The 24,631-nt window shown below is 43.6% G+C and overlaps 1 protein-coding gene across 1 annotated transcript in view; it reads right to left on the bottom strand.

The window, feature by feature from the left end:
- zdhhc17 (zinc finger DHHC-type palmitoyltransferase 17) overlaps window positions 1–24,631 on the bottom strand; it is a 38,027-nt gene that overhangs the window by 11,671 nt on the left and 1,725 nt on the right. The window contains exons 2-10 of the mRNA XM_042079673.1: window positions 16,920–17,023; window positions 13,563–13,685; window positions 11,033–11,110; window positions 9,502–9,646; window positions 8,332–8,396; window positions 8,001–8,163; window positions 7,223–7,348; window positions 4,116–4,258; window positions 2,850–2,950 (exon numbers count right to left, since the gene is read on the bottom strand). Coding sequence (XP_041935607.1) covers window positions 2,850–2,950; window positions 4,116–4,258; window positions 7,223–7,348; window positions 8,001–8,163; window positions 8,332–8,396; window positions 9,502–9,646; window positions 11,033–11,110; window positions 13,563–13,685; window positions 16,920–17,023 — 1,048 coding nt within the window. The remainder of the gene's footprint in view (window positions 1–2,849; window positions 2,951–4,115; window positions 4,259–7,222; window positions 7,349–8,000; window positions 8,164–8,331; window positions 8,397–9,501; window positions 9,647–11,032; window positions 11,111–13,562; window positions 13,686–16,919; window positions 17,024–24,631) is intronic.

The raw sequence follows: 24,631 nt of genomic DNA, 5'->3' as shown, positions 1-24,631 counted from the left end.
TATCTGTGCCACCGGCTGGAAAAGCACAACTCTTTTTTTTTTCCCCATTGGAGTTTCACCAATGACTAATGCGGACTTGTCAAGCCCCTGATCTGCTATTTCAAAAGAAACACTTTCATGTGTGTGCAAGGTTTGTTTTTGTAGTGTGTTTTCTCTAGGTCTGCAAGGCACCAGGCCAAAAGACTAATGGACTACTACTGCCTAGCACAAGCATTGGCAATAGCTTTTGTGAGGTGTGAATTTGAAATGAAAAACATGGATGCTGCCAGCCCTATGAGCCATTAATGGGAGACTAGATCCATTCAGAAGAAAGGGAGGGGAGGCTCAACACAATGGAAATATGATCTCATTTCCTGTAGTATCTGGGCCACTGTCCCGAACTCTAACAGGTGTGTGTGTGGGGACACGTGGACACACACACACACAAAATGAATGGAAAGACTTTCTTTATAGCAGTAACAAGGACCAGACCCTACAGTCTGACCCATCAATATCTCATGAAGGATCTTTTGCAGCACAATGTAGCAAAGCTGGCGCCGTACAAAAGAAAGCAAGGCCACAGCAGGGATTGGTTTCCATGGGAGCGTCGTCAGGGTGACATAAACCGAGAGAGAGAGAGAGAGAGAGAGAGAGAGAGAGAGAGAGAGAGAGACCGGGCAGTTTCAACAGCAGCCCAGAAACACACTGGTGCACCGCTGCCCACAGGCACCTCATCAGGCCAGGCTCCAAGTGGCCGTCACTTAAGCACAGGGTAGCGTGTCTCGCCTGTTACTTCCATTGTGTGCGCTGTGCGTCTAAACTTGAGCGTCAGGGTGTGCCAGAGTGGGTATGTTGATGTTTTTAAAAACATTAAAAAAGTAAGTGACGGATGAGAATGATCAACACTTCAGATTTATAATGGGCATGATTGCCCTTTTTTTCAGCGAGGTATTTCAGGATATCCTCACGAGTGCTATTTTACACAATACGTCAAACAAGACAAGCTTGTTCAAGTTAGCTGAGGAGCCTGTGCTTCTGAGGCAATTAACAGACCTAGAGCTGTAACGCGCTAACAAACAGGTCATTCATTTCCCATAGAAATACACTCCTCACACCCTGTCGTGCCTTGTCAATAAAACCTTTTCAAATCCCCCGAGTAATTAGAGAGGTGTTAGTTAAAACAATAATTTGGTATTTTTCAAAACGCATTACCCAGCATACCAACTGAAAACATTACTTCACTGGCAGATTAAAACCTCTCAACAACTTGAGGACAAATTTTGGTTCGTATACGGGTAACCCTTGCATATTGATTACCGGTAGTATGCAAGTTCATTGCAGAGTGTAGAGTAGACCTGTGTCCCTCTTACTGACAAACCCAGACCTCCATCTAGACCAGTGTTTCTCAAACTTTTTCAGATCAAGGACCACTTAACCAATAAAAAAAAACCTCACGGACCACCTAGCTAAAAAAAACAAAAACAGTAGACCTACTTCAACAGTATAACAGTACACCTACTCACTGAACTCACTGGGCGCTGGTAGTGTAATGATTGAGGAGCTGGGCTAGCGTGCAGTAGCCTGAAAGTTGTCGGTTCAATTCCCGGCTTTCACCGCTGTGCCCTTGAGCAAGGCACTTAACCCCAAGTTGCTCCGGGGACAATGTGATCCCTTGTAATATAGCTGACATATGTAAGTCACTTTGGTCAAGAAGTGTCTGCTAAATGTAATGTAATGTAATGTAATGTAATGAACCACCTTGCTTATTGTATTTGCACCTTGCTTATTGTGTGATTCATTTAAACTGGCGTAGCTTACATAAGCAGTGTTGCAGAACTGTCTGGATTTACATACAATTTGGTTCAATATTGCAAAAAAAAAACTCATCTATATTATATTTTACCACATCTGCTCGCGGAACACTTGGGTTAACTTGCGGACCACACTTTGAGAAACACTGATCTAGACCAGAGACTGAACTTCCTTCAGATCTGTGGCTTTACAAGAACCACCCAGCCTGTGGCCAGCTCCCGGGCTGCCTCCAAGCCGGTCTTGTCACACCCAGCTGTTTGTTTAGGTCTCCAGTCTCACGGGGGGAGCAGGCCCAACGTGGCGTGGCCTTGGTTCCCCTGTAATTTGGGCCTCAGCCTCCTCCAGCGGTTTTCAACGCTAGAGATGGGGAAGTATGATAGAGGAAACGGAAGACTTCAGGACTTCAAACTTCAAAAGATGTTCAACTTCAAAGCCAAGCTGAGCTGAAAATGGTGGTGGTGCGTGTGTGTATGGGATGTGTGTGTGGGTGTGTGTGTGTGGTGGGGCTCCTCGAAGTGAAATTATAGTACTACGGGAGGAAAAAAACAAACATTTTCTTCAGTGTGCATTACTGGCCTTCAGCCCAAGTAAAGGTTATCTAGGCCAGAGTGCGCACCTCTCAGTAGCCGCTTGCTTCCCATCTCATGGGAGTCGGTGCTTTCTGCCCCAGTGCACCCTGGGTAAGCGAGGGTGGCACAGACGGAGAGCAGCGGGCTGTCCATCTGCTTGCTCTGTGGGACACTGTTACTTTGGAGTCTGCTTTACAGACACATTCATTGACCAATGGGAGTTCAGAAAACAGTGCAGGAATTTGTCCACTTTACAAGGAACATAAACCATGAAACCACCTAAATGACGCACGATCACGATAAGAGCCTACCAATTCAGACAATTGTCCATTGACATTTAAAGGGCAAAAACTGTCACGTCCTTAACGGCAACTAAATACCATGGTATTGTGTTGGCGTTATGGATGTGACCGTTTTGTGCAGAATTGCCCTAGCCTAGAGCAAATGGTGTGATGTGTGTATGATGCTGTGTCCGTTAGAAAAGGATATCATTCCAGAACCAGTAGAACCAGGTGATGTACATCCAGAACTTCGTGGCCAGATAGATACCCAGGGGCAGGGCACTGTGCATGGAGTGGTCAAAGAAGGACCTGCAGGGGACAAGAGAGAAGGAAGAGATAGATAGTCAGTGTAGCACTTTTACATAGAATAACTGACCATGCAGACAAAGTATTTTAGCAGTTTATGTGATTTGAGGAAATCACATAAAGGAATCAAACATTTTTATATATATATATATATATATATATATATATATATATATATATATATATATATTTTTTTTTTTTTTTTTTGGGCTTTTTTATGCCTTTAATCAGATAGGACGGTGGAGAACGACAGGAAGTAAGTGGGAGAGAGAGTCGGGGTGGGATCCAGAAAGGAGCACGGGGTGGGAATCAAACCCGGGTCGCCGGAGTACGGTGCAGGTGCCCCAGCTAGTTGCGCCACAGCTGGGGCCGAGGAATCAAACATTTAACCTTTTTACTGACTGTAAAAGCCAAGTTCTACCAGTTCAGCTAAAGGCAAAGGTAAAATCCTAAGGATGGGTCGTTGGCCATATTAGTTTCCAAACAATTACTGAGGGAAGGTCCGGCCAGACCAACTTAAAACCAACACACGATTGTCCTGCCTGGAGAATGTCCCTGATTGTCCCTGGTAACCAACAAACTTCAGCTGGAACAGTAGCTGTACTTCATAGCCATAGCAGAGGCATCTGACCAATGCCCTGGAGGCCGAGCCATGGTAATCTAAGTGGAAGTAACAACAAGTACTGTCTCTTTAAGTTTGTTCAAGAATGTCATGCCCACCACCAGTCTGTGCTGATGGAGCAAGGTCACACTACCTTCGAGCATAGACAAACGTGAACATTTGGGGTGATCCAGTCCTTTAACAACAAGGATAACAAAAGTCTCTGACTTTATTGTTTTATTCCTCATTAAAATTCTTGCATTATTCCTGGCTTTTAATTCTTTAATTCACAAGCGTGCTTCTGTATGTCAAACCAAATCTAATCAACAAACAAAAAGTAGCGAGCCCTCCACTCCACAGGGGTGTGTTCTGGAAATTTTCACACTGGTGCCGGAGTCCCGCAGGTGTCCAACGCGAGCCTAGCGAGAGCTAGAGCAGGGAGGACCAGAAAAAGCTGGCCTGCACCGCGGGTCCAGATGAACAAACCAGAGGAGGGAGTGGTGTGGAGAGGGTGAGGGAGGGAGAGAGGAGAGGAGAGGAGAGTGTGTGAGTGCATGTGTGTCGTACTTCGAGAGGAACTGCACGGAGATCCACATCCCGGCATACATAAGGCCCTTGATGAGCCAGGAGTCGATGTCCAGGTCGGCGATGAAGCCCACCAGCCAGATGACCACGAACGGGGTCCCCAGCATCACCTTCTGTCTGAACTCCTGCACGACAGCCAGGGGAGAGGGGAGGGTGGGAGAAGGGGGCAGAGAGATGGGTAGAAAGATAGGGGAACAGAGAGAGAGAGAGAGTGCAAGTGAGTGAGTTTGGGCTTAATGCCATATTTGATAGCAAAAAAGGTATTGTAAAAATCATACAACTCAAGAATTATAATGAACAAACTAAATTACACAGAGAAACAAATAACAAATCAACATTCTTCAGATTGAGAAAGAGAGAGAAGGTGGAATGAGAGAGAGATGGGGTTCAGACCAAGTTATGAGAAAAGACCTGAAAAAAAACATAAAGGGAGAAAAAAAATAAATAAATAAATAAATAAATAAATAAATAAATAAATAAAAACAAACACACACTCTGTGGATGCAGACAAGGCAAACAAGAGGTTCCTGGATTGTTCCCAGATGGTGCACAAAGCCAGACTGCTCTTTAGCCGGCAGCTGGTGGTTAGGAGAGCGGTGACCATGTCAGACGCTCCGTTTTCACGCAGCTCTCCTGAGGCGACAGCTCCAAACAGCCCCGGAGCTAATCACAACTGCTGTCCCCAATACCCCGTTCCCGTAACAACGCCACACCAGAGACTAAATTGAACCTTAGCCGCCCGCCGCACTGTCAACTGCCAAGGTAGCAATTTCCCTCAAGACGGGCTTGTTCTTTCAAGTTAAGTTGAGGAGTTCTTGTGCTTTTTTTTGTGCAAAAAAACAAAACAAAAAAAGACAGGTGGCGAAGGAGTCTAAAAGATTTCAGTGAGAAACGGGACAGCATTGACATGAAAAGCTGTTTAATCCTCCAGTGCCAAGCCTTCTGAGAGTCGGAGGGCACTCGGAGTGTCTAGGGAGTGTTACATTCCAGATGTCTGCGCGGTTTGTTTATTGGGACATGCTGGTGTCTTCAGAAAATCCACAAGCAAACAAGACTCTCCTCACTTTTACAAAACAAAATCACTCCCTCAAGCACATTCAGCTGCATCATCAGCTTCCTTCATACACGCACTGGACTCGGGACGTGATCCAGGAATCAAGCGGGCGGGGGCTGTATATATGTGAACACAATGTCCAAATTATTTTACCTGGAAATCACCCAGATCTGACACCACCAGCCACCTAGCACTAAGTCTGGAGATTACTCGTGTGAGCGTATATCTGAACACAGACAGTTAGAGCATGAATAGAATTCTACTTAGTGGGGGGCGTGGGGATGATGTGTGCGAAACTGGTGTCCCCTTGGCTTAACTGCAGTTTATAAGGTTATGACTTTGTCATAATCAAGTTCATCCATTAATTCTTCGTGTTCATGACAGACTGGCGTTAAATTGCTAAGACGGGACATTCCCATAACAACCACTGTAAGGTTCTCCCTGTGTGTTATGCACATCCACTACACGAACACAGTTAAGAAGCAAGCCAAACTCAAGAGTGTTCATGAGCCAAGATAAACATTGCAATGCGATTCAACTGTAGGCTACGGTCAAATTGTCGCAATAGCCTTTATGCACACAGGGTTTCGGCTACCACTTGGATGAGAACGATAACGTCTGTGCTACACAAACTATACCCTATGTTAGGAAGAAAAGACAGTCTTAAAAGGGCAACTTATTGAGTACAACTTGGGGCAATGTGTTGCCCTTAAATCAGTGGTCCCCAAACTTTTTCTTCCGAGGGCCAGCTCACTATGCCTGGCTCTAAGAGAGGGCCAGAGACTCGGAGTATATCAACCATAAATAGCTTAGTGCTGTGAACAACAGCAGTCTACCTTAGTTGAATATTCCATTACATTTAATCATAGGCTACTGCAATTTAATACCATTGCTAGCTGTGTTTATGTTGCCACCATGCCATATCAGTGTAAAATGTAGCTCAAATGAAATAATACTAATAAAAAGACTCTTTTTCTTTGCATACATAGCTCAAGTTGTGAACAAGCAATATCCTACAAATAATTTAAAGTTATTAAACTATGACAGTTTTATGAAGTGCTGGCAAACACATCTGAAATGACCACCATTCTAACTTTCACTTACCTGATGAGAACTTTGAACTCTGTACATTTGAACATGTGAATAAAAAAATAGAAATAATTATCCCAGAAAGTCCCAGAAATATGACTTGAATAGAAGTTAGTTAGTTATTAACAAATAATTGATAAACGTTTAGAATACTTTGAGCACTGATGCAGTCAGCATAGGCCTCTTACATTGTTTGCAGGTAGGCCTACATTTCATTCCGTTTTCGATGGCAAACGCAAAACAACCAGTGGCTAAGGAGTATTACATGTGTACTGTTAAGACTCGCCATAGAGAATGAATGGGGAAATTACGGAGGTTATAGTTTGACGATGTCGCACTTCTATGCGGGCCAGATGCTATATACCACGGACATGTTTTGGGGGGCCACCCAAAATGAGTTGGCGGGCCGTAGTTTGGGGACCACTGCCTTAAATGGTAAAATAAAATACATGTTTTCAGACCTTCTTTTCATTTCAACGATCTGGGCTTGCCATTAGCACCATTAATCATCATTACTGTAGGCTATATTGTGTGCAGTACCCTGGCAATATATTGTGCATCAACCCTGGCTCCTCCCCTCACTTAAACCACCCGGAGTATTTACATCAGGTATGAACCATGTGACGTCCATGCGTGAGGATCATGTCTGAACACTCGACTCTGTTTGAGTTCGGCACCTAATTACTCGGGCATTGTCTGGAGGTCATGTCTGAAACCAGCTATAGTGTAAAAGAGAGGGATGGAGGAAGAGAGAGAGAGCAGGGGTGAGGGGGGAGAGAGAGAGAGAGAGAGAGAGAGAGAGAGAGAGAGAGAGAGAGAGAGAGAGAGAGAGAGAGAGAGAGAGAGAGAGAGAGAGAGAGAGAGAGAGAGAGACAGAGAGAGACAGAGAGAGAGAGAGACAGAGAGAGAGAGAGACAGAGAGAGAGGGCCAGAGCCAGAAAAAGACCTTATCCATCTTGAGTCTCTTCAGGTAGGACGGGCTGTCGTAGCCCCTGGCTTGTCGGGCCTCCTGTAAGTGGTTGATCATCCAGACGTTTTTCCTCTGCTTTGCAAGGTCAAGAGGTGTCTCCCCCTGTAGTACACACACACACACACCAGAGGATTAATTAAATCATAATACACAATATGCAGAGCTTGATTAAAAGGTGCACAATCTGGGGCTAGGGTGCTATCTGAACGGTTGAAACACTTTAGCCCATTCAGTTAATTACTCCCAACATCAGTTTAAAAATCCATTTAACAACTCCCTACTCACTTGCCAGTGATTAATTAAACATAGCAAGCATGCTCTGCTTCAGAATCATTGCGCACGTAGTTGACAGTTTTTGCTACACCTCACAGCTCATTTCATGACTAAAACACCTTCCACATCTCCCATCCAAGGCTAATTGACACATCATTCACAGATACAGGGCTATTGCTTCACACTTGTATGCTAAATTACTCCATGCACACACAGATAAGGTTTACAATCATGTGGCTAGAAATATGTGTTCAAGCAAGGGGTAACTGTACAATTAAACTACAACAATGAACTGCTAAGAACTACAATGAACTACTAAGCGCATTCTATCTCAAAATGGGATCCAATCGAACTACCAACTCTCCATGAATTGCACTAAAAAAACAAGCGATGCAAGGTGTGTGGCTCTTCCTGAGAGAACTAACAGAACCCTAACTGTCTGTCAGTGATGTTGTGTCGGCGTCAGTGGCAACCCCCTGACCTTGATGTTCTGGGCATCCACGTTGGTGTTGGCCTCCAGCAGCAGGCTGATGACGGTGGTGTTGCCGGCCAGTACGGCCCAGTGCAGCGCAGTGTTCTTGTGGTACTTGTCCCCCAGGTTCACCGACACGTTAAAGGTCAGCAGCAGCCGGGTGGGGTCCACGCTGAGGGGAGCACGGGACATCACAATGAGGAGGAGGGAACACACACACACACACACAGGTACACGGACCAAAGGTTCTCTTCATTCATGTACATGCAGTGTAACACACACACACACAAGTGCAAACTCACATAAAGCCCTGAGCGCACTACCTCCTCCTCACACATACCTGTGTGTCCTGTAAGCTGCCCACATCAGGGGGGTCATGCCATTCTGATCCATCATGTCCACATCCTAAGGAGGCAGAGAGAGAAAGAGAGAAGGAGAAAGAGAGAAAGAGAGAGAGTGAGTAAATAAGATAACTTACTAGCTCACAGAGTAACTGCAGAGCTCCAAACCTCCTATGCACACAGGTGGTGTACCACCCCCTGGTGGATACACACATAAACAACATGTCCAGCACCCTTGTTTTAGGGCAGTGGTTCGCAATCCTAACCCTTCCCCTCGCCACCATTTCCCACTGCTACATTGACAGATAGTGTCGCAGCACAACTGAACACAAATGTTTTAGCTAGCAAGGATCATTTAGTCACATCAACTGTGCTTTGAGATGTGCCTCCGAAAGTAGCAGTGTAGGCGTTTTTTTCCACCGACCAGTCCACATTTCCAACAGTTTTGAACCAAACTAAGTGTGCACCATCATCAACAATGGGTGTTGCATGCAAAGCAAAAGTTAATGAGATGCATGAACGGGAGAATGATGACAAATTAGCTGTATAAAATGCTAGTTAACGTCTGCAGACTAGTGCTAGTGGATTAGTTTTGTTTACTAATTTCAACGCATGCCTTCTCCCCTCTGAACGCTAAAGTGACATGCCCACTCTGGTTCGCAGGAAAAACCAAAAATGTTCTGGTTCAAGATCCGAACCAAAGTGCCACGCTCGGAACCGTTTTTTGTTTGGTCGAAATGCTCCGACCGGTTCAAATGTTGGTTCGCAAACGGGAACGGCGCCATTTCTCTGTCAGTGGAAAAAGGCTATGAGAGAATGTAACCTGTCCTACAGGACTGCGTTCACAATGAGGTTAGTAATGACATGATGTATGCCACAAAAGAGGGACGTCCACACTAGACTACGCCATCACTCTTCCTGCTATTGATACTAATAAGGGAGGTAAACACATCTTACAGTATGCCTGCCATTCATTTAAAAGCAATATAACAATCAACAGCAAACAGAAATGCTTCTGCATCGATTAATGTCATTCCTATCGCAGGTTTGACACAGGACACAGCAGTGTTGGGAATAAGTAGACTTGAATTTCCCCTGGGGATCAATAAAGTAAGTATCTATCTATCTATCTATCTATCTATCTAGTGTGGTGCACAGATGTCGCCTACCTGTCCCTTGGCAATGAGGTAGGCCACAATCGAGGTGTGTCCAAACTGGGCGGCCAGGTGGACACAGCTGCAGCCCTCCCCATCGATGAGGGAGGGGTCAGCACCATACTTTAGCAACTGCACCACCATGGAGAGGTGGCCCTGTCTGTATAGGGGAGAGAGGGAGAGGAGTTAACATTCATATGAAGCGAGAGACACAAATAGGGACATATATCTTAAGAGTGAAACAAACAGGGAGACTGATGGAGACACAGGGAGGGGAAAAAAAAGAGAGAGAGAAGAGACGAGAGAAGAGAAATGAGGAGAGAGAGATAATAGAGAAGAAATGAGGAGAGAGAGATAAGAGAAAGGTAGGGAGAGAGAGAGAGAGAGGAGAGAGAAAGGAGAAGACTAGAGAGAAGGGAAATAAGGAGAAAACAAGAGAGAGATGACAAGGGGAAAAGTGAGAGTTCAGGAGAGGGGAAACGCAACGGTGAAACAGCACAGGATGAAAGAAGCTGTTCAACAAGGGAATGGGTAGACAACGACACCACACATTACACCATCCTGCCCACAAAAAAAAAAAACTAAACAAAAAAAGTAGGGCATAGTCTGCACTCTGCAGCATAACTTTCTCAAAATAAATGAAGGAAAACAACCTATCAGCACTCAGCAGACTGCAAATCTCAAGCCCCCATTTCCTACACTGGTATTTGGTGTGTCCATCTCTGCTTCAGGTACCGCAACCGCGGCTAGCACCAGCCTCTGCACTTTCACTGGCCACACTCCACACCAGACAGCTTCCCAGCCATCAGTGGAGCAGGAAACAGCAAATCAATATTGCAGTGACCATTCACGATTAGTGCCATTAGATAAGGGCTTTGTGCAGCTCACTGTGCAAACTGGAACGCTCTTTGTAAAGGTCACTAGAGGTTTAGAGGGAAAGGATTTGGGTCCTCCACCCACACGGGTTATCAATAATGGATATCAGTCACCTCAGGGAGGCTGGATGCATGGTGGTGAGTGATGTCACTGTGGTCACCCTACCACACCGAAGCATGTGCTGCCCGGATTAAGTGTTTACACATGGATCTGATTACTGTGTGTGTGTGTGTGTGTGTGTGTATATATATATATATATATATATATATATATATATATATATATATATATATATATATATATATATATATATATATATATATATATATATATATATATATATATATATATATATATGTGTGTGTGTGTGTGTGAGTAATCAAGGGTGGGCTAGCGTGCTGAAGGATACAGCAGTTGCACGCTTCATTTCAACATAAGAAAGCATGTGAACCCACATCAGGTTCAGCAATCATCTCCATCGACATTTTACCGGTAAATATACCCAAATTGTGTGACACAGCCTTCTTTCAACAATGCATATGTGCATCTATTACAATATACTACAGGTGTCAGAACAAGCTTCAGAACCATTCTTGAGTGAAGTGAATTTTCACATAATAAAGTTAACACAGAGGAGCATTGAAACAATGAAATACTCTCATAGCCTTACCTGGTAGCCCAGTGCAGTGGGGTGGAGTTGAGGTCACCCCCAAGTTGGTCCACTATAGCACCTTTAGATATGTAGTACCTGTGAGATATCACACACACAGACACACACACACACACAATGACTATACCATCTGCTGAACAGAGGAGGACTGAGCATGAATACTGAGCAGTCATTCCTACCATCTCCTGAACCTGTCTGATGAGAAGAACAGATTTAAGCACATGCCATTTAATCAGTACAATTCCATTCCTTAAGCAATGAGGAGACCTCAATTCAATAGTATATTATAATCTATTGTGTGTGTGTGTGTGTGTGTGTGTATATATATATATATATATATATATATATATATATATATATATATATATATATAGCATAAAAAAGATAGGACACCTGAACAAGCAGACAATCTTTAGGCTAACGGACTAACTGCATAATGGTTATATTTAGCTAGTAAACTCTAAACCAGAGAACAACTCGTGGTTTCCTGTGCTCTGGAAAAAAAAAAAAGTGTAGAGGTTTTGGGGTAAACACTACATCCCCTCCAACACAGACACACACACACGTCTCTGGTGATCCTCCCCACAGAATGCAGTGGTAGAGGAAATGACAAATACACTTGTCTCTGTCTTTCTCTTTTCCATAACCAGCATGCAAGCAAACAAAGACACACACGCGCACACAAGCTCAACAGTCTCGCTCACACACAGACACACAAAGACACACACGCACACACAAGCTCAACCTCGCTCACACACACACACACACACACAGAGAGCAGGGGGCTGCATTTCCGTCCCTGCAATTTGGTTCATCTCTCAACTGCATCAGACAATAGCACCAGAGCACTGCAGCAGATAACACAATAATTGTGTGAATTTGTGTGTCTGCATCCGTTCTACTGTGTGTGTGTGTGTGACGAGTTCACTGTGTACATCCTTGGATGTGTGACTATGCATGCACACGCTATGCAGTCAGAGTTGAGAGATGGTAGTTGAAACTACAGACTTTATCATCCCCTTTCATTACTAGCAGAAGAGCCAAAGCGTGTGAAAATTATGCAATCACCGTTCATTCAGAGATGTAACTAATCCTGACTGAGACGGATCTTGAGGCCCTCATAACATCACAAAGCTTTGGTCATACAATAACAGTCAAAATTTTGGAGACACTTAGACATTTCCATTACACTCCATTATAAACAGAATACCAGCTGAGATCATTTGCATTGCTTTTTTTTTTAATCAAGGCAGCCGTTTTCAGATTACATTATGTGCTTAGATAATTGCAAAAGGGTTCTTCACTGTTGTAGAAAGAAATGGCTGATCTTTAATGCAATATCTACATTGCCCATTATCATCAACCATTCATCCAATGTTGCAAAGGCACATTCTGTTTATCATTTAAAAGGCTAACTGAGAAAACATTGAAGAACCCTTTTGCAATTATGTAAGCACAGAATATAATCTGAAAACTGCTGCCCTGAGTAAAAAAGACAATGCAAATGATCCCAGCTGGTATTCTGTATAATGGAGTGGAATGGAAAATTCTCCAAATTTTTTTTCCCAACTTATTGTGACCTGGGGACTACATTTCTGATCAGATTCCAAAAATAATTCAGTGGAAATGCATGGATTCCAGTTTCTTCCAGTAGCAGCAACTGGAATCCATGCATTTCCACAGAATTATTTTTGGAATCTGATCCCTTATCATACCTGTTCATTCTTACTCGTCGCTCGACTTATCGTGACTAAATTCAAGATGGCTGCAAATGCAAAACTTCGTGAAGATACTGTCTGTATAAATCGTCTTGTAAGTAAATGACCAGTGCTTTTTCAAAGTTCTCAATGTCTCGTTTTAAATGTCAGGGCCCTCGGAAGTCTACCAGTAAAGTGTGGAGATACATTGAGCGTTGTAAATGGTGTAAAACAGTGATTTATTTGCATGGCTAGCCCGATGCCGAAGCACCACCATTGAAAAAGCTGTTGGTAGCATTGGCTAACTAGCGCAAGATTTTGGAGTGCAGGGGACAAGCCAAGATGGGCTATGAGACATACGTTCACACTCGGTATCATGTTTCAACACACTTTAGGTCAATATCACACCGGAATTCTCCTTTAATAAATCCTCCATAGTTTTTTCATCCTGCATAGTTTCATCTAAGCCTTAAGGATGTAAACTGATGGTATAAAACCTCTGAAATGTAGAAGAAATGGTAAACTCTGGTCTTTTCATCAAGCCCTCAGAATTACATCACCATTGTTGATTTAGAAAAAAAAAAATTCTTGTTTCCTTGGCACCATAATCTACTAATTGCACTTTCTGAACCCCTGCTAATGCCACACATTAAATGCCAGCACATCAGTCTGGCTCCAAGCCTCCGTGTGCTCGCGCCACAGGGGCCCATTCATCACCGCAAACACAAACTGGGTGCCACAGCACTGTATGCTTCTGGCCAGGCGAGACCGGACTGAGCCGAGCGGTTTGACTCGTGTGTGTATGTGTGTGTGAGGTCTGCGGCGTGACTCACTTGACCAAGTCTATCCTGTTGTTGATGGCCGCCCAGTGCAGGAGTGTGACGTTCTCTTTGTCCGGCTGACGCACGTCGTAGCCCGCCTCCACCAACTCTCGGCATCGCTCGAAGATCCCGTACCTGGGAAGGCAAGGGAGCGGTCCAGGGTCAAATCCAATATGCCATCCATCATTTGCACACATACCAGGGTTCATACTCAAATGTAGAATTCAATTACTTTTCCCTGACGAAAATGTTAGATATTGATAATGAATGTTACATTGAAATGACTTCACCGACCAAAGATTTCAGAGCAGCCACATAGTATTCTACAATCTTTGAGGATTTTTGGTAGATTAATAAATGGGCATTAAAAAACAAAGTAGGGCTAACTATCCATCATTTGCATACATACATATAAATGCATGCACACACGGACGCACACAAAATTGGAACAATAATTATAACAATAATGGCAAAAGCAAGTTTTAAGTATTGCTCTTGTTGACGTGAATGACAACATCCACACCACATACTATAACGATGACCACATGAAGAACAATATAGTTAGGGATCAATTTCAGAGCAATTTTGAGAACAATAAAAAGCTGACAGCCAATCAGAATCCATTGAATTTTAGACAACACATTTATCAAAACGAGAGACTTCCTTTATCGTTGGTCAGGGTGGACACTCATATCATTATAGCTATGGTCGTCTTTATAGTTATCGTTTCTGGTGTGAACAACCCAACACAAAACTTCTAGTGTTAGCATCTGTGTCTACAGTCTCCACATCCACCACCAACCCTCTGCCAAGGACATAAAACATGGCCATTTGGTCTTTTTAATCTGAGCTCAGGTTAAAGAGATTAACAGCAATATTGCTCTGGCTGCCCAGCCCAGACCACACACACCAACACAAGAAGGCCATATAAAGTGACACAGGCATGGGATTTATTGGCTATCCCTGGGGACCACAGCACGCACGGAGAAGGATGGATGTTTCTCTGTGTGTGTGTGTGTGTGTGTGTGTAAGCGTGGATATGGATGTGGATGAGTGCAAGTAAGTGAATGTGTGTGTGTGTGTATATTGGAGAGGCTGTTTTTCCTGACAGCAAAACATTTCAGAATGTAATACAGGGACTTGATGATGAGAAAGGGCAGAATTACTTGGTGTAGAGGAAATGAGTCTGGCAGGTGTGTGTGTGTGTGTGGGGGGGGGGGGGGGGGGGGGGGACAGAGAGAGATAGGGAGATTGTACTTCATTTCGTTCCCAAATTAAGACAGAAAGGCAGAAAGGTTATTTGTACACATTAATTTGGACACTCATCTGTAACGTCACACGTTCATTTTTTATATTCCCCCTGCTTTGCCTGCTCCCTATCCTTACTCAAACATGGAAGGTTATAAAACCACTGCCTGTCATTTTGCTTTTTTGCTTTGAATGGGTGGACACTTCGTAAACACTAAGTAAGTATAAGTATATACTCTTTTGATCCCGTGAGGGAAATTTGGTCTCTGCATTTATCCCAATCTGTGAATTAGTGAAACACACACAGCAAACACACAGTGAGGTGAAGCACACACTAACCCGGAGCAGTGAGCTGCCTACTACAGCGGCGCTCGGGGAGCAGTGAGGGGTTAGGTGCCTTGCTTGAATACTTGAATACTAGTGCGGAGTGAGTGTCTAAGTGAGGCCATTCAAGAATATCCTCACTCAAGGAGCACCTCATGTCTAATCAGAAGTCAAATCGCTCCACCGGATACAACTGTTGCATAACATATTAGTACTGCATATCTATACAAAACAACTGGCCTATTGTTTTGCTATCATGATTTCCGTCTCGTCCACTCCCAAAGGTTCCTATCCTGCCCCAGTCATGTGACGATGAGTGTAACCGAGTCCCATCCTCACCAGAATCCCAAAAGGATGCCAGAGAGAAATGTCAGTCACTGAGAGAAACACGGATCAAACATTAGCCTGCCCTGTGTGCTGTGCAGCAGGTTACCTCGCTTAGCTTCTTGTCTGGCAACATATTGGGTCCTTAAAACCCTGATGCACTAATAAGTTTCGACAAGTTCAGGGACCATCATTATGCAAATCTGTAGCTGTAGGCAAAGTCCTTTTAGGCAAGTCCCTCCACTCGGCGGCCATATAGCAACGCTTTTTGGGCACTCATCGGGCAGCCTACTCAGCAGAAATGCACGTGCGCAAGGCTTCACAACACCAATCTTGCTCCAGCGGCGAGTTCACGAGACATGATTGGCAAGATATCTTCACAACACACCATATGATTGGCTCAATGTATTCACATCACACCACATGATTGGCTCAATGTATTCACATGTCAACGTTTTGCTGAGGAAGGGGTGGGATATGTGTAGACAACGGCCATATTGGCGTTACAAACTAGCACCATGCATTTCTATGGAGGATTTTTTGAGTGCTGTGTCTCCTCATTAGAAAGTCTCTGCTGTAGGCTACTGCAAGAGAACCATGAGTTTGGTTAGCCTAACAAACATTTGAATTCATGCACACACAAACACATCCTTTTTATTTCTTCATTTTTGAGAACTGTGCCTATAAAAGGGACATATTTGAAAACATCAAAGCAGGACTTAAGAGTGGCAAGTCAATATTCATGGGAGATTTATGCAATAGCTGAAACCCTCCCGTTTATGAAATCTGCATTCTGTCTTGTGAAGAAACATTGCCTGGACTGTTGTTCCATATTTACACATTCATAACAGCAATACAGAGGTGCATCAGAAAACAAAACTCCGAGCATATATTTTTTTGTTCCAACCGTTCACTAAACCAGCTGATTCTAAGTGCCACAACTCATCAGACAGGTCTATCAGCTAATTAGTAAAATCACCTGTATTAATGCCCAAGGTAGAACCAATACACGGTTGGACTTTTACTTTCTGAGGTTGGACTTTTACAACTCTGCAGCAGTCGGCAGGAAATTAACTGCTTTCCGGACTTTTTTGTGAAATTTCACAAGGGGGATTTTGTTCATTGCAGCATCATTGAAGTGCAACCGTGAAACAATCTGTGACTTGTGACAACAAAATGACCCAAATAAGTGCCCCAGTGTGACTAGACACTGGTGAACGGCATGTCTGGTGACTGTAAGGAGGTCTACATGGATTCAACAAAGTCTAGTCACTCTACTTATATTTCCCCTCATCTTGTATGTAATAAATAGATGGCATCTACAGAAACAGGTTCACACGATACCTGCTTATGCAAGTTCTCTGTTACATCAATTACAGACACACAGATCAGGAGCCAAGGCAAAAATCATGCTATGGTGGGCGTTGGTCTCCGTTTTTCTTCTGCGGTCACTGCCTGCCATTCTCTACTCACTGTGTGGCTTTGACGATGTCCCAGGTGCTGTAGTCATCCACATGGCTCTTGCGTCCCACGTTCTCGCTGTAGCCATGGTTATAGTGGCTCTGGGGCTTCAGTTCCTATAGGGGGGGTGTGTGTGTGGGGGGGCAGAGAGAGGAAGAGGCAAAAGAATAAATGCTCAACCAATCAGTGACAAGTTTTGTGGTGCCCCCCCTGGGAAGGCACCCTGAGGGAGCTAGAAAGACAGACACACAAACACAGAAAAGAGAGGTGTAAACCCAGAAAGAAAGAGAGAGATTAAAAGAAAGAGTGAGAGAGACAGAGAGTTAAAGAGAATTAGAGGGTGAATGAGTGAGTGAATGTGTTTGTGTGTATGTGTGTGTCTGCATGAGAGAGAGAGAGACAGACTGTTGCTCTGCAGTGATGCTAGGCGACATAACCTTTCACTTCCAATCAGTCTCAGTGGGCACTGCCAGGTCACGGATGATTAGCCTGTCTCCCACTGCAGGCTAAAGTCCCTACCTAACCACCACCCAACCAACATCCGCTCTTACAGGCAACAGTTCATTTCACAAGTCAGACCCAACCAAAACAACGACAACAATGAGAACAAATAAGGTTTCAAGACAACAGATCAGGATTGGTTCTGCCAAAACAGGTCTAAATGTTTGGGTAAGAGCACAGGTCAAGTATGGGCTGTGGAACATCACGTCACATATGTGGCTGAAACAGACTGGACAATAACTGAGGAGTCACACAGCATCACATCCTCAACCAGGAAAGATGCACGTTTACTGTTACGGTCTTAGGGACCACAGCCAACGCAGATGTAGACCTGGGCTGCGTTCGGATTCCCCGTCCTATTGCCTTTTTCTATCCACTATCCCTTAAACCTCAATGTAAAATGTCATGAGGTTAAAGGTTGCATCAGCGATAGCGGGTAACGTCACTTCTGTTGACGTTCAAACAAAAGAGAGCTAGCTCGCTACTCCCTCCCTCCCGTGCAATTGAAACTCTCCTGAAAGCGCAACTCGTCGGTTATTGGTTGTAACACTTTATTTTGCCTTTGAGCGGTTGGCAACACTTGTTGGCAGCAATTGTTTTTGTGTGCAGATCTCAGAGCCTAGACTGCCTACAGAGACGCGTTTTTCTGACGGCCTGCTTATGGGGCGGGCAGCTAGCGGATCGTTAGGAAAGATTAGATGAATGTGATCATTTATATTTGGCCCTTTTTTGGGCCAGCAATCATTACAACAGATATGAAGATGAATTCATAAGGACATAGGAAAAGACAACTGCAGTGTTAATAGAAAAAACACTCTAATTACACTTAAGGGAAGGCGGGTGTCTCGTGTCAAGTTGACTGGTTATTGTTATCTGGCGCAAGGTATTGTGGAGCATCACTATCACCTTTCCTTTCAAAGGATGCTAAAAAGGAGACTTAAAAGAAAGCATAGAAGCACCTTCCCTAAGCATGTTGAGAGTCCAAACAGCTCTCATCACTAAAATATGTCTTTCATTCTGATAGGAGCCTCCCTAAGCTAAAAAGAACAGTCTGAACACAGTCCTGCTTTTGAAATTCTGAGATGGCGACAGAAGGATCCGCACCTGTGGGTCTATTTACCGTCAAGTGGTCTGTGCACTAGGAAGTCAAAGTAGCGGGGGAGAAAGTATATGTGTGTGTGTGTGTGTGTGTGTGTGTGTGTGTGTGTGTGTGTGTGTGTGTGTGTGTGTGTGTGTGTGTGTGTGTGTCCTGAGGGATAGGAGGAGGGGATGGCTGGCAGATGTCTGCTATTCCCCGATGACTGACCGGGGGGCAGGGAGGAAGCAGCACCCCTCCCCTCACTCCCCATCCTAGAGTAATAGCCAAACCAATAACTGCCAACTGGTGACTTTCTCCATGGATGTGATTGGAACTGATCCAAGATGTAGGCAGGGTTTTTGTGCTAGAAATAAAGTGACCAAGTCGCCTAATTAAATCCCACAATGGCAAAACATGCTCATACTTTATTTAGTTTTAGAGAGATTGTCCTCCTCCTTGCTTTCCATTTAAACACATAAATCAAAACCATAGAAAAGGGAAATGGCTGCTTTTCACAGTCAGGACAAAATAGTTAGGGGGCCCTTTTTCATGGCAGTGATCGCTTCTTAAACTTTAGACTTAAAACCAGTTTGTGACACTAGCATAATGCAGTTAATCTGCACAAAACTTTTGCCATGTATCATGCTCTGAAAGAGTGATGATGGCCATATTTTGTTTATAAATCCCACCATTATATCGAACACAATGTTCCAAAAAGACAGGGTCTAGAAGGACCAGTACTGTACAGTACAGGTTCAGACATCGGCGATAACCTAGCCAAAGGGCAGAGATAACAAGGTACGGTGTGCTGCAACACATCAGCAATTCTTATGTTTCTTTTTTCTCCTTTTTCTGAAAACATAATAAGGCAAGCCATTAGACTAAATCAGATACTGGAAAAGCAATCCCAAAATCAATGCTATGCAGACCTGGCACCAGTGACTTGCCATTCACATTCATTGAGATTTAAGAATTAGAATTTTAAGCATTAGTCCAAGTTTTTGTAAAAAAAATTGTTGTAAAAAATCATACCTTTGGGAATAATAGTTGATCATCAATCATCAGTCAAGTCAAAGGAGCACACAGAATTCAGGAGATATAGGGGCTGCCATTTGATACGAACTGCAGTGGCCAACCAAATACGGCATTGTCAAATCAGCTCCTTGACTTTTTATTGTTGATAAAACCAGGAGATCTAACCATTTCTCCCTGGAGAGGTTAGTTAGGGTGCTATTCTGGGAGGGTTTTCAGCTCATTACTGCATTGCTCCCGATCCTTTCCCTCTCATCAATATTTATGCTCATAGAGGAACTGATCAAATTATGGCTACACAGGCAAAGAGACAGGAGGACCCTACCCTGCCAACAGACACAAAGGGAGAAAGTGTGCCTTGAGATGGCACTTTGCCCTTTGTGCCCTCCGATCAACTTTGACCTTCAGGGTTGAAAGAGAGCAAACACAGTTCCACCTTCTGCTTTGTGTGGTAAGCCTGCCAACAAAAACTGTGACTGGAAGCAGTGACATGGGCCTGTGCACAATTTGGACATGCTAATTGGATGTCATCTTGTTCAGAGTCCGAACGTGGTCCTTTGTAGCTCAGTCTTTGGAACACATGATCTAGGGTTGCCTTGTGTCTGCTAGTCCTACTTTTACCTTTTTTAATAGGCCTAGCTCAAGCTGTTCCTCGTACACATTGACAGCGGACTTCTCGTGTGGTACATCGCCTGGAGATGCAGTCTTCCCTTCGATGGGATATTAACAACGGGGAATGAGAGTCATCAGTCATGCAAACTAATGCTGGAAAGGCTCAGCTGACACCATGATAACCTGGAAGCCACGGGAAGCCATCTCTCTTCATCTGCCACCGGGCAGGCTTGTGGGGAACCAGGCACAGGGCCTGGACCCAACCGGTACAGGAACTGTGCAATCAACACCAAGCACTCATTTTTACTCATTCATAAGCTAATTCAATAGGCCTAGCGATTCAATGTTCTCATATCTCTCATTAACATGGCTCATGAAGGAAGGCTAACGATTGGTTATGGATTTTGGATGGAAGGGTTTGTGGGGAAAAAGAGGTCTGCTGCAAATAATAATAATTAAAACAAACATACCCAGGAAAGTAAGATCTTGTATCTTGGATCTGTATCTTGTACGTTGTGCCTCATTGTGTCTAGAATGTTTGAAGGCTAGTTCTGCTATGCTACACAGTTGCTTCAGTGTTTATATTATGCAAATGAATAAATATTCAATCATTTGCATTTCCAATCCAGGTCAATGTCTGCACTTTTCATCATAACAAGCTGAAGGGGGGAAAAAACAGCACGACTGCAATGAGAGATCAGCTCAAAACAATCAGCGGGATTTGGGAGAGGAAACTCACTGAAATCACCTGAATATCAAACAACAATATAGCTGCAAGCAGCAATGAGGGGGCCAAGCAGTTAAGCAGGAGTTGGGATTGGATTGGATGGGACTGGACTGGACTTGACTGTGTTGTGTTAGATTGGATTGGATTGGACTTGTTTGAATTGGACTGGACTGGATTCGAAGGTCACCGAATTTATTGTGTGTCCTCAAGATGTACTCCTAAGTCCACATACCAAGTTTGGTTTAAAGTGGTGAAAGTGTTGATAATTATAGCACCCCTAGTGTTGAAAGCACACCAAATTAATTGTGCATCTTCAGGATGTAGTCCCAAGTTCTTATACCAAGTTTGGTTGCGATAGGTGAAAGTGTTGCTAGTCATACAGCCCCTAGTGGTCAAATGTCACCAAATTTATTGTGGGTCCTTAGGATGTGTTTACGAATCAACGTACCAAGTTTGGTGTCGATGCGAAAAAGTCTTCCTAATTGTAGCGCCCCTAGTGGTCAAAGTAAACCAAATGTATTGTGTGTTCTCAGGATCGGGTCCCGAGTCCATATACCAAGTTTGATTTCGATACGTAAAGGCGTTGCTGAGATATGAGCTAATTTCCTGTATTTCTAGCGCCCCCCTAGTGATCAAAGGTCACCAAATGTATTGTGTGTCCTCAGAATGGGATCCCAAGTCCATATACCAAGTTTGGTTTCTATATGTGAAAGCATTGCTGAGATATAATCACTTCCTGTGATTATAGCGCCACACAGTGGTCAAAATGTACCAAATTTCTTAAGCCTCCTCCTTATTGGGTCCTGAGCACATGTGGTAAGTTTAGTCTTACGAGAAACGAGAAAACCTTGCTGAGATATCACTTCACTTCCTGTTTGGCGGCTTTGCCGACAATCTTAATTGGCTGTTACGGCTAGGGCTGGGACAACCCGTCGACGTAATCGATGACGTCGACGCAAAAAATACGTCGGCGAAAAATATGAGCGTCGAATCGTCAAGCATAACGTGTGCTGCTAAATATTTTTAATTTTACACCTTCAGTGTTTTCCATACGTTCCAGACTAATCTGTGGCTGGGCACCACGAAATCAAAACCGGCCACCACACATTGATGTTCTATGTTGTAGGCCTACTATTTAAATTAAAGATAAGATATAACAATTTCATTGAGCTGCACTTTTTACTCACACAGCCTTTCCTCGCCCGCTCTCTCTCGTAACAAGCCCGTTGCTCCTCCTCTGCATGTGCATTTAACAAAATATTCACGATTGTTGAAGGATTGTTGTTGCCACATAAAAGCACTGCATAGAACACAGTGGGCTAAATTTACTTGATTAAATCCGCTTAGCATTGTGACCATGCTGCGCAAATTTGTTCAAAACTGCTGCATTAAGTTAAAGTAAAGTCTGCTAAGGTCTTATCACAACATAGTACACTGAGGAGACTAAACTAAGTTAAGTTGCAGTATGCAATCAAGCAGTATCTCAAAACTAACGTTAGAATACTGTTTGGATGTCAAGTTTAGCATGCTTACTTGCAGCTGCTTGTATTCGTTATTCATGCAGGGCTCATTTTATTGACTCTGAATGTTTGCAAAATCCCGATGTAAATGGAAAAGTGTTTTCCAAGACTCAAAAGTGCTTGTCCAAAGGAGGAGTACAAACCGTTATTTGAACTGAATCCACGCATCTGCAGCCTTTTAACTGTGTTAATGTTAATTGCAAGGATTCCCACACAAACGTCTTAAAATGACAGGCACTCAATTAGACATACACTAGCCTACTGAACTTTATTGAATGCTACCTCTGACTAAGAATGCATTACTTTGCACTTGTATAGTCTTTTATTTTGGAATCTTAAGAGCAATAAACATATATTGCAATGTTAAAGAATTCATGTTTTTTCATTCAGATATGTAAATAAACATGTATAAGTTGCTATTAGTGAATCAATGGGGAGATAATCGATAATCGAATTGAAATTGAATCGGACTGAAAAAAATGAATCGTTAGATTAATCGATGCATCGAAAAAATAATCGCTAGATTAATCGTTTAAAAAAATAAAGTTTATCCCAGCCCTAGTTACGGCCAATTATTTTTCGCCTTTTTGAAGACGAAAAGGGATAACTTTTATGAGGCTTGGTCTAAAGATCATCTGCACCAAATTTCGTGAAAATCGGACAAACTTTGTGACCTGTGAAAACGTTTAGGTGTTTTTGATTAAATCCAATATGGCGGCCTAATCAATTACGATGACGTCACAATTTGGCTTGGGTCAGCCTATGGACCTCCAACAGCATTAACAGACCCCACTAGTAGATTTTAATTCCAAACACAACAGCAGCTACAAGCCAAAACACATTTTTCCTAATTGCAGCGCCCCCTAGAGGTCAAAGGTCACCATCGTTTTTGAACATTCTCCTGATGGGGTCCTGAGTCCACGTACTAAGTTTGGTTAAGATACATGAAATGGTTGCGGATATGAGCTCACTTCCTGTTTGGCGGCTTCGCCACAAATTTGGATTGGCTGTTACGAGAGAACGGTTTTAGTTCCTAAGACGAAAAGGGATAACTTTTGTGCGGCTTGGTCTGAAGATCATATGTACTAAGTTTCATGAAAATCGGAAACTTTTTCAAGGTTTTTGACAAAATCCAAAATGGCGGAAAATCCATCATGTCATAGAGTGCGCTGAACTCGGCTTGGTCCAAGGATTCCAATGATACCTAATTTTTGACAATCGGGTCAACGGGTCAAAAGTTACGTGCGTGAACACACATTAAACTTTGGCCTGTTGGTGGCGCTAGAGCGCTCGAGGTGCCGACATGAAACTTGGTGAAATTAATCATGGGACTGTCCTCAATCAGTTTGCCAAATTTCACAACTTTTTACCAGACGGTTCTATGGGCTGCCATAGACTCCCATTCGGAAGAAAGAAGAATAATAAGAAAACGTAGAAACACAATGGGTGCCTTCGCAGCTTCACTGCTTGGCCCCCAATTCTTAACATACACCAAGAATCTGGCAGACTCTCTTGTGGGTATTAGTTAAAATAGTTGGGATATTTAGGACACATTATTATAAAGTACATACATTTGTCATAATTGGCATAATGTGAATATCTGGATTGTGTGTGATTGTTTGAAAGGTGACAATCCTCACCCATCCTTGGAATAAAACATTTGCTGTAGAGGGGCCTACACCCCATTCAACATTCCATGCCAAGATGCTTGTGAAGGCTCTGTGCACCCTGAGATATGTCAACTGCACAGGAGAGTGCCAAACACTGAATCTGTCTTTTAAAGTAAAGATTAACTGCAGGAAAGGAGCGAGGCTACACTGAGCTGTTTATGCCCTACAATCCCAATTCTGCTAAAGCAGGTGACTTATCAGCCACAACTACTACGTGACAGGAGGCTCTGCCTTCCACCCGAGCATCTGCGGAACACTCAGAGCTCTCTTTCCGTCAGTTTTTTGGAATACCCACTGGGTGTGCACTGCACTGTGCAGACCTATCGGCTAAGGAAAGAGTGAAAGTGCTAGCACGAGAATGTGTGCTTCTGACATGCCGAGGCAACGGACCCATCCTGCCTTCCCTCTCGCTCTCTCTGGGTGAGTGGAGGTGCCTGCTGTTCTGCACGTTCCAACAGAACCCACAGCGGAGCTATTTAGCACAGCAAAACAAAACACAAGGCCACCCACTTCAGTCTGAAACTGCAGGATTTCAGTAGATGAGTAGAAGAAGTTTTGGTGTCTCACCGGGGGAATTTACAACA

This window comes from Alosa sapidissima, chromosome 22, assembly GCF_018492685.1.
Source record: "Alosa sapidissima isolate fAloSap1 chromosome 22, fAloSap1.pri, whole genome shotgun sequence".
NCBI lineage: Eukaryota > Metazoa > Chordata > Actinopteri > Clupeiformes > Clupeidae > Alosa > Alosa sapidissima.
Note: the sequence above shows the minus strand (reverse complement) of the source record. Positions and strands in the feature narration are given on the sequence as shown.